Genomic DNA, 10915 nt, shown 5'->3' with positions numbered 1-10915 from the left:
TTTTCTGCTTTATAAACTCCTTAAAAATCCTCACTGTAACATCCCTGATGGGCCACGTCTATCATTTTCCTTTCATTCTAAATTCTGTGCTGATTTTTCCATTATAATAAATTTGTGTCTATAACTTCATTTCAGTTCATAAGGGTGGAGATATTTATTGATGCCGTCAATTGTCGGGAACTGGGATCCTTGTATTATGATGACCAGAAATGCCTGCAGATGTCAACGATAGGATCTGCTGTCACTCCATTTTGGATAATGTAATTGTTTGATTTGGAGTTTTCCACATTACAACTTGCTAGACATCATGGTGTCCCTTCAGTTATTCCAGACTAATTTCCAATACTGATCCTTATCCACAGATGTCGGCATGGATATTATTGGAGGAAAAGCTGTCACTGCGCACTCCAGAAAATACATGGCTCTTCTGATGTTAAATGGTGAATGTGGAGGGGCATTAATTAGACCAAAATGGATTTTAACTGCCGCTCATTGTAATGTGTAAGTATAAGCACCCTACCTGACAGTAGCACCAATAGTTAGAGAAACCATACATTTTATTCTTTTCAGAGGTTCTCGCAATCATCCAACGATACTCTTACACGCATTGTAACCTTGAAAGGGGCTTAGGAGGTGGGACTGAGCCATATCTGGCAGATGCCAGCTGTGTTACACAATCAGCATCCGCCTGTAACAAAAGCCACTGAGCGCCAATCACTACTGGTAATGGTAACCCTTTAAATGCTGTTGTGAATCTCAGACAGCAATTGCAGATAGCCCGAGTGACCCTTGTGACTTCACTTGTGTGAAGCCCAGCAATAGTCGACTGATTTTAGTTACGTACTGCAATTACTTCCGTACTGCAGCATGTAGAACAAGCACTCAGACAATCGTAGGTTAAAGTCCCCCTAGGGAACTAAAAAAAAAGCAACAAAAAAACAAAAATTAAATCCACTTTTATCCCACATTAAAAATAGATATACTGTATAAAAAAATCACAACATATTTGGTATTGTAGCTTCCATAGAAGTCTGAGTTCTCAAAGTATAAAATTATTTAACCAGTAATATAAATGCTACAAAGCAAAAATCTGTTTGACAGAATTGCAGATATTTGGACACCCTAACTCCACCATAAAAATGCAATAAGAAACTTTCAAAATATCATATATACTCTAATTTCTCTGTAATTCTGTACTCTGTCATTTCTCCTCAGCCTGATGGGTTGACTTCGGAGTCGGGGGTGTGCTGAAGGCTCCAGTAACTGACATATTGGTCCTCCTGTGAAGCTCAGCTGTAGGCCGGGGTCACACTAAACCTGTGGAAAATCGGTCCAAGTCTCATTGCCGAGAGTCGCACAAGTGGTCTCCCTATAGTCATCCGTGTGTAATGCGTTAGCAATGCGATGATGCGATTTTCTTACACTTATGTATCCGTATGGCTTTACATTCCTCACTGCTTTTCCTCATTGAAGTTAATGGCTCAATGGGCTGAAATGAGGAAAATGTCACACTGATGGTCTGCGTGGTGTCCGATTTTTTCTCTCACCCATAGACTTGCATTGGTGTACAATCACAGCATGCTGAATACGTCCAAGAAAAAAAAAGAGTGATGGGAGCTGCCCCATAGATTAACACTAGTCCGAGTGCTATGCGATGATTTCTCGCATAGCACTCGTCCTTATTATGCGCTAGTGTGATCCCGGCCGTAGCCTGAGCTTCACAGGAGAATTGGAATTTTTCTATATATTGCAATACCGTGGTATCAAAGTATATAGTATAAGCAATCGAACGACTGTAGGTTAAAGTCACCTAAGGGGACTAACAATGTGAGAAAAGAAAATTAAATATGAAAAAAGCATAAAAACAAAGTCAAATCCTCCCCTTCTTCATTAAAAGTAAAGAAATAATAAAAAAGTGGTATCTCTGTGTCTATAAAAGTCTAATGGTCTAATGTTTCAAAAATCTAAAATGAATTAACCAGATCAATATACACCATAATGAGAAAAATTGAAAACCCAGTATTGCAGTTTTGCGGTTGCCGCAACTCCGCCAAAGAATACAATAAGCAGTAATCAAAATGTTGTATGAAGCCCAAAATGTTATCAATAAAAAGGTCAACTTATCGCATAAAGACAAGTTCTCACACAGCCTAACTGATAGAAAAATGAAAACGTAATGGGTCTTTAAAAATGATGACAAAAACATTTCCTTTTTTTTTTTTTTTTTTTTTTTTTAAGAAATTCAAAATTTTTTCTTTTAATAAATGAGTTTGAAAAAAATCCATGCAAGTTTGGTTTCACTGTAACTCTGCTGAACTGAAAAAAACATGTTGCCAGGTAATTTTTACAGTATGACGAATTCTGAAAAAGCCTAAAAATGTCGGAATTTAACTTTTTTCTCAAAATTACTGCATTTGGATTTTTTTTCTGATTCTTCAGTACATTGTGTGGTAAAATGCAGGGCATCATTCAAAACTACAGCTCGTCCTGCAAGAAAATAGGCCTTGATATGGCTGTCGACAGAAAAATAAAAAATGATTTAAAAAAAAAGTTATGGCTCTCTCATGAAGGGCAGAAAAAAATAGAAGTAGATAAATCGTCATGTCAAAAGGGGTTAAAATGTAAAGTGATTATTGATCAACTGAGTCTTTATTTTTGTCCAAAAATGTTCTGACCAAGGTGATTTTTAACATTTTCTTTCTAGTGGCACTACTTCATATGCTGTACTTGGTGCTCATTTGCGGTCAAATATTCGTGCTGACCAGAAGTTTAACATTAAACGAGGCATTAAGTTCCCGCAGTATGATAAGGATCGCAAAATCAATGACATTCAGCTTTTAGAGGTAAGAAGAAAAACATTGAGAAGATGTAAATCAAGGCTAAAACCAGAACAGTAGAGTTACATAGTAACCGGCAGCTGCAACCACGTCCTGGCACTGACTGACAGCCAGCTCAGAAGGGCTTAATTACAGAGCTGGCTGGCTGTTAGTACCGTGGCCGTAGGCGTGGATACAGCTCACCTATGTACTGAGCAGTGACTGACGCCGTGCCTCTATGACTGAAAGCCTGAGGTGGGCAGGAGAAATTATGTTCATTTCCTCTCGGTTGCCAAGCTTTCAGTATAGCGGCTGCACCTCTTTAGAACCCCATTAACCTGCAGATTAAATCCATTTCTGCAGGTTAATAGCATTTTTTGACATGACAGGTTCCCTTTAACCCCTTTCTGACATCAGACGTAACAATCTATCCATGTGACCTGGGCCAATTTAAAACGGACAGATTATTATGTCTGCACGATCGCCCACGCTCACTAGTGGTGGGCGGGCGATCCCCGCCGGGTGTCAGCCTATTTTGACAGCTGATACTCGGCTTAACCCCCAAATTGCAGTAATTGAACACGATAGCAGCGTTCGGGGATCTGGCAGAGGGCTGACAGCCTTTGGATCGAAGAACCCGCAGTGTGACGCAGTGTCCCCATCGTTACCATGGTAACACCAGAGCTAGGAAACATGCTGATCATGCGCAGTGCATGATCAACAACTTTCCATGTCAGTGCAGAGCTGACAGATTGACATGGGGATGCTGCAAACATGATACATCATTTTGTCCTGCAAAAAAAAAAACGCCAAACAGCTCGATCAGCGGAAAAATCTAAAAGTTATAGCTCTCATAATAAAGTGATAAAAAAATGATTATTTTTTCGATAAAACAATTTCTATTGTGTAAAAGCGCCAAAACATAAAAACTATATAAATGAGGCATTGCTGTAATCGTACTGACCCGTAGAATAAAACTGCCTTATCAATTTTACAACACACGGAACAGCTTAAGCCCCCCCCAAAAAAAAAAAAAAAAAATTCCTGAATTGCTGGTGTTTGTTCACTCTGCCTCCCAAAAATTGGAATAGAAAGTGATCAAAAAATGTCATTTGCGTGAAAATGGTCCCAATAAAAAGTTCAACTCGTCCTGCAAAAAACAAGACCTCACATGTCTCTGTGAGCCAAAATATGGAAAAATTATAGCAATCAAAATGTGGTGATGCAAAAACTTGTTTTAGCAATAAAAAGCGTCTTTTAGTGTCTGACAGCAGCCAAACATAAAAACCTATAAATCGGGTATTGCTGTAATCACACTGACCCAAAGAATAAAGTCACCTAATTACTTATGCCGCACAAGGAATGGCATAAAAATAAATAAAATCAATTCTTCACCTACTGTTCATTTTTTTATTCTGTCTCCCAAAGATCGCAGTAAGGCCTGGCACACATTTGTCCTGCGTTCTGCGTTGAGCGCTTACACCGGGGTTTCCGTGTAAATCTCTGAAATATGTGATTCAGACGTAACCTCTGACAGAATATTCCCTCTAATGAGACAGATGGAGGCACTGTGGACGCCGTCTGACCTATGATACGGCGGTGTTCATCTTTTTAGAATTGCATAAAAGTGCCGTTGGCCACAGTTTTGTGCACTTCTGAAATGAACACCGCTGAATAGAGGCCAGAAGGAGTCCAGAGTAACTCTGCTGCCTCATTATAGGAGTGGATCCTTTGAAGTTTCAACTGAATCACGTCACTCAGAGATTTTGATGTAAACCCCAAAGTAAGTGGTCAGCGTAGAGCGCCGGATAAATGTGAACCTAAACCTTATGTAAAATATTCCCAATAAAAGTCCTCACTCAGGTACATCATCTGTTAATGGAAATATTGGGGGCTTCCACGTTACTGGCAGTACAAAGGGTCTCCAAAAGTTAAATGGCTCCTTACCCGCCAAAAGAAATTCAGCAAATTCGGCCCTTACAAATCCAAATGCCCCCTACCTTTGGAGCCCCACAGTGTATCTAAACCACATATTGTGTCCACGTTTGGCATTTCTGAAGTGATGAGAGCCTACCTAACTTACGGGTGCATGTCTCCAGAAGTATGGGCTGGGCATAATGTACTGGTCACTGCAACAGCAGTTTACAATTTTCATTTGGCATCATTCATTGCTGCTTGCTTCTGGAAAATACCAATGGAGTCAAAATCATAGTTACACCTGTAGACAAAATTTTCCCAAGGGGTATAGTTTCCAAAATGGGGTCCAATGAGTGGGGATTTTGCTCTTCTAGCAATTAGGCTGGGTTCACATTGCGTTAATTATTATTATTAGCATTATTTATTTATATAGCACCATTAATTCCATGGTGCTGTACATGAGAAAGGGGTTACATACAGGGTTATAAATATCGTTTACAGTAAACAAGTTTACAGTGACAGACTGGTACAGAGGGGAGAGGACCCTGTCCTTGCGGACTTACATTCTATGGGATAGTGGGGGAGAGACAGGTAGGTCGGAGGTGCAGCAGCTCTGGCGGTGGTGAGGCGGCTGCTCTGGCGATGGCAAGGCAGCAGAATGGTTATTGCAGGCTGTAGGCTTTCTTGAAGAGATGGGTTTTCAGGTTCCGTCTGAAGGATCCGAGGGTGGTGGATAGTCGGACGTGTTGAGGCATGGAATTCCAGAGGATGGGGGATATTCGGGAGAAATCTTGGAGGCGGTTGTGTGAGGACCGAATAAGTGTGGTGGAGAGTAGGAGGTCTTGGGAGGATCGGAGATTACGCGAGGGAAGGTATTGGGAGATGAGTTCAGAGATATAGGGAGGGGACAGGTTGTGGATGGCTTTGTAGATCAGTGTTAGTAGTTTGAACTGGATTCGTTGGGGAATTGGGAGCCGGTGGAGGGATTTGCAATGGGGAGAAGCAGGGGAGTAGTGAGGAGAGAGGTGGATTAGCCGGGCAGCAGAGTAGAGGACAGACTGGAGCAGTGCAAGAGAGTTAGCGGGGAGGCCGCAGAGGAGGGTGTTGCAGTAGTCGAGGCGGGAGATGATAAGGGCATGCACAAGAGTCTTAGTAGATTGTGAGGTGAGGAAGGGATGGATTCTGGCAATATTTTTGAGTTGGAGGCGACAGGAGGTGGCAAGAGTTTGAATGTGCGGTTTGAAGGACAAGTGTTGTGAATTTACTTTTTGGCTCCCTCTAGTGGCTACTAGGGATTTGACTCTGGGTATGTCTGTCATTCCTTTTATGCTCACCTGGGTCGTTAGGTCAGGGGTGTTGCTATATAAGCTCCCTGGACCTTCAGTTCAATGCCTGGCAACGTTGATATCAGAGCTAATCTGTAGTGCTCTTGTCCACTGATCCTGGTTCCTGCTTCATTAACCCCTTCCCGACATGCGCCGTACTAGTACTGCGCTGCCGGCACTGCGTTACTGACAGCCGCAGTACTAGTACGGCGCCCCGATCACCGCGGTCTCACGCTGAGCGCCGCGGTGATCGGGTGCGGGTGTCAGCTGTATATGACAGCTGACACCCCGCAGCAATGCCCACGATCGGCGCTGTCGCCGATCGCGGGCATTTAACCCCTCTGATGCCGCTGTCAATAGTGACAGCGGCATAGAGGGGGATCGCGCAGGGACGGGGGCTCCCTGCGCTCTCCCACCGGAGCAGCGCGATGAGATCGCGCTGCTCCGGTGACCTGGAAGAAGTCCCCGGATCCAAGATGGCCGCGGGACTCCTTCCGGGTCATAAGATGACCCTGCTTGCCGGCGTCTGCTGAGAATCCTCATAGCAGGCGCCGGCAAGCCCCTGCAATGTGCCTGGCACATCGGTGATCAGACCGAGTACTATGCACACGGTCTGATCACCGATCTGTGATGTCCCCTCCTGGGACAAAGTAAAAAAGTAAAGAAAAAATTTTTCCACATGTGTAAAAAAAAAAAAAAAAATAAATTCCTAAATAAAGAAAAAAAAAATAAATATATTCCCATAAATACATTTCTTTATCTAAATAAAAAAAACACCACACAATAAAAGTACACATATTTAGTATCGCCGCGTCCGTAACAACCCCACCTATAAAACTATATCACTAGTTAACCCCTTCAGTGAATACCGTAAAAAAAAAAAAAAAAAAACGAGGCAAAAAACAACGCTTTATTCTCATACCGCCAAACAAAAAGTGGAATAACACGCGATCAAAAAGACGGATATAAATAACCATGGTACCGCTGAAAACGTCATCTTGTCCCGCAAAAAAAAAGCCGCCATACAGCATCATCAGCAGAAAAATAAAAAAGTTATAGCTCTCAGAATAAAGCGATGCAAAAACAATTATTTTTTATATAAAATAGTTTTTATTGTGTAAAAGCGCCAAAACATAAAAAAATTATATAAATGAGTTATCGCTGTAATCGTACTGACCCGAAGAATAAAACTGCTTTATCCTTTTTACCAAACGCGGAACGGTATAAACGCACCCCCTAAAAGAATTTCAGGAATTGCTGGTTTTTGTTCATTCCGCCTCCCAAAAATCAGAATAAAAAGCGATCAAAAAATGTCATGTACCCAAAAATGGTACCAGCAAAAACGTCAACTCGTCCTGCAAAAAACAAGATCTCACATGACTCTGTGGACCAAAATATGGAAAAATTATAGCTCTCAAAATGTGGTGATGCAAAAACTATTGTTTGCAATAAAAAGCGTCTTTTAGTGTGTGATGGCTGCCAACCATAAAAATCCGCCCAAAAACGCTATAAAAGTAAATCAAATCCCCCTTCATCACCCCCTTAGTTAGGAAAAATAATAAAATTTTAAAAAATATATTTATTTCCATTTTCCCGTTAGGCTACTTTCACACTAGCGTCGGTACGGGGCCGTCGCGCTGCGTCGGCCCGACATACCGACGCATACTGTGCAAGCGCCGCACAACGGGGGCAGCGGATGCTGTTTTTCCACGCATCCGCTGCCCCATTGTGAGGTGCGGGGAGGTGGGGGCGGAGTTCCAGCCGCGCATGCGCGGTCGGAAATGGTGGACCGTCAGCACAAAAAAAGTTACATGTAACGTTTTTTGCTGCCGGCGGTCCGCCACAACACGACGCAACCGTCGCACGACGCTTGCGACGTGTGTCAATACGTCGCTAATGTTAGTCTATGGGGAAAAAACGCATCCTGCAGATGACTTTGCAGGATGCAAAAAAACGCTAGTGTGAAAGTAGCGCTAGGGTTAGGACTAGGGTTAGGGTTGGGGTTAGGGTTTCAGTTAGAATTGGGGAGTTTTCACTGTTTAGGCACATCAGGGGCTCTCCAAACGCGACATGGCGTCCGATCTCAACGCGTTTGTTTGCGTTAAAAACGCATGCGTTTTTATAGAAAAAAAACAGAACACACACTGAAAAGTCACCCACCACCATCAAGGTGATAAAGGGATCCAAACCCTAACCCTAACCCTACCCCTAAACTCATCCCTAACCGTTTAATGAACATTTTCTGACAGTCATAGTGCCACGTATTTCAGTGCCACGTATTTCAGTGCCACGTATTTCAGTGCCACGTATTTCAGTGCCACGTATTTCAGTGCCACGATATTTCAGTGCCACGTATTTAAGTGCCACGGTATTTCAGTGAAATACGTGGCACTGAAATATCGTGGCATTTACGTGAAATACGTGGCACTTAAATACGTGGCACTTAAATACGTGGCACTTAAATACGTGGCCACTGAAATATCGTGGCACTTATATACGTATATACGTATATACACGTATTTCAGTGCCACGTATTTCAGTGCCATGTATTTCAGGTTAGGGGTAGGGGTAGGGTTAGGGGTAGGGTTAGGGTTTTTTGGTTTTTTCTTGTTTTCTTGTGTTTTTCTATAAAAACGCATGCGTCTAAAAAAACGCATGCGTTTTACCGCGATTACATGCGTTTTTTCACACATGCGTTTTTAAAAAAAACGCAAGTGTGAAACCAGCCTTACCCTTGGGAAAATAAAAACATGGGGGCTAAAATATAATTTTCGTGGAAAAAAATATATTTTTTATTTTCGCGGCTCTGCGTTATAAACTGTAGTGAAGCACTTGGGGGTTCAAAGTTCTCACAACACATCTAGATAAGTTCCGTGGGGGGTCTAGTTTCCAATATGGGGTCACTTGTGGGGGGTTTCTACTGTTTAGGTACATCAGGGGCTCTGCAAATGCAACATGACACTGCAGACCAATCCATCTAAGTCTGCATTTCAAACGGCGCTCCTTCCCTTCCGAGCTCTGCCGTGCGCCCAAACAGTGGTTTATCCCCATATATGAAGTATCAGCGTACTCAGGACAAATTGGACAACAACTTTTGTTGTCCAATTTCTCCTGTTACCCTTGGGAAAATAAAAATGTGGGGGCTAAAATATAATTTTCGTGGAAAAAAAAATATTTTTTATTTTCATGGCTCTGCGTGATAAACTGTAGTGAAACACTTGTTGGTTCAAAGTTCTCACAACACATCTAGATAAGTTCCGTGGGGGGTCTAGTTTCCAATATGGGGTCACTTGTGGGGGGTTTCTACTGTTTAGGTACATCAGGGGCTCTGCAAATGCAACATGACACCTGCAGACCAATCCATCTAAGTCTGCATTTCAAACGGCGCTCCTTCCCTTCCGAGCTCTGCCGTGCGCCCAAACAGTGGTTCCCCCCAATGTATGGGGTATCAGCGTACTCAGGACAAATTGGACAATAACTTTTGTGGTCCAATTTCTCCTGTTACCCTTGGGGGAAAAAAAATTGCGGGCTAAAACATCATTTTGTGGAAAGAAAAAATGATTTTTTGATTTTCACAGCGCTACATTCTAAACTTTAGTGAAACAACTGGGGGTTAAAAGTGCTCACCACACATCTAAATAAGTTCCTTAGGGGGTCTTCTTTCCAAAATGGTGTCACTTGTGGGGGTTTCCACTGTTTAGGCATGTCAGGGGCTCTCCAAACACGACATGGGTTCCGATCTCAATTCCAGCCAATTTTGCATTGAAAAGTCAAATGGCGCTCCTTCCCTTCCGAGCTCTGCCATGCGCCCAAACAGTGGTTTATCCCCATATATGAAGTATCAGCTTACTCAGGACAAATTGCACAACAACTTGTGGGGTCCAATTTATCCTGCTACCCTTGGGAAAATAAAAAATTTGGGGCAAAAAGATCATTTTTTGTGAAAATTAATATTAATTTTTTTTACGGCTCCACATTATAAACTTCTGTGAAGCACTTGGAGGTTCAAAGTGCTCACCACACATCTAGATTAGTTCCTTAGAGGGTCTACTTTCCAAAATGGTGTCACTTGTGGGGGTTTCCACTGTTTAGGCACGTCAGGGGCTCTCCAAACACGACATGGGTTCCGATCTCAATTCCAGCCACTTTTGCATTGAAAAGTCAAATGGCGCTCCTTCCCTTCCGAGCTCTGCCATGCGCCCAAACAGTGGTTTATCCCCATATATGAAGTATCAGCGTACTCAGGACAAATTGCACAACAACTTTTGGGGTCCAATTTATCCTGCTACCCTTGGGAAAATAAAAAATTTGGGGCAAAAAGATCATTTTTTGTGAAAATTAATATTAATTTTTTTTACGGCTCCACATTATAAACTTCTGTGAAGCACTTGGAGGTTCAAAGTGCTCACCACACATCTAGATTAGTTCCTTAGAGGGTCTACTTTCCAAAATGGTGTCACTTGTGGGGGTTTCCACTGTTTAGGCACGTCAGGGGCTCTCCAAACACGACATGGGTTCCGATCTCAATTCCAGCCAATTTTGCATTGAAAAGTCAAATGGCGCTCCTTCCCTTCCGAGCTCTGCCATGTGCCCAATCAATGGTTTACCCCAACATGTGGGGTATCGGCGTACTCAGGACAAATTGTACAACAACTTTTTTGGTCCAATTTCTCCTGTTACCCTTGGTAAAATAAAACAAATTGGATCTGAAGTAAAAATTTTGTGAAAAAAAAGTTAAATGTTCAATTTTTTTTAAACATTCCAAAAATTCCTGTGAAGCACCTGAAGGGTTAATAAACTTTTTGAATGCGGTTTAGAGTACCTTGAGGGGTGCAGTTTTTAGAATGGTGTCACTTT

At 42.3% G+C, this 10915-nt stretch overlaps 1 protein-coding gene across 1 annotated transcript in view; it reads left to right on the top strand.

The window, feature by feature from the left end:
* The first annotated feature begins 368 nt into the window (after positions 1–368).
* The window catches only part of LOC143793724 (granzyme A-like), a 51352-nt gene continuing 40805 nt past the window's right edge, over positions 369–10915 (top strand). The window contains exons 1-2 of the mRNA XM_077280742.1: positions 369–501; positions 2705–2843. Of these exons, the coding sequence (XP_077136857.1) occupies positions 371–501; positions 2705–2843 (270 nt within the window). The 5' untranslated portion in view covers positions 369–370. The remainder of the gene's footprint in view (positions 502–2704; positions 2844–10915) is intronic.

Source organism: Ranitomeya variabilis, chromosome 1 (assembly GCF_051348905.1).
Source record: "Ranitomeya variabilis isolate aRanVar5 chromosome 1, aRanVar5.hap1, whole genome shotgun sequence".
NCBI lineage: Eukaryota > Metazoa > Chordata > Amphibia > Anura > Dendrobatidae > Ranitomeya > Ranitomeya variabilis.
This window is presented reverse-complemented; position numbering and strand designations above follow the sequence as displayed.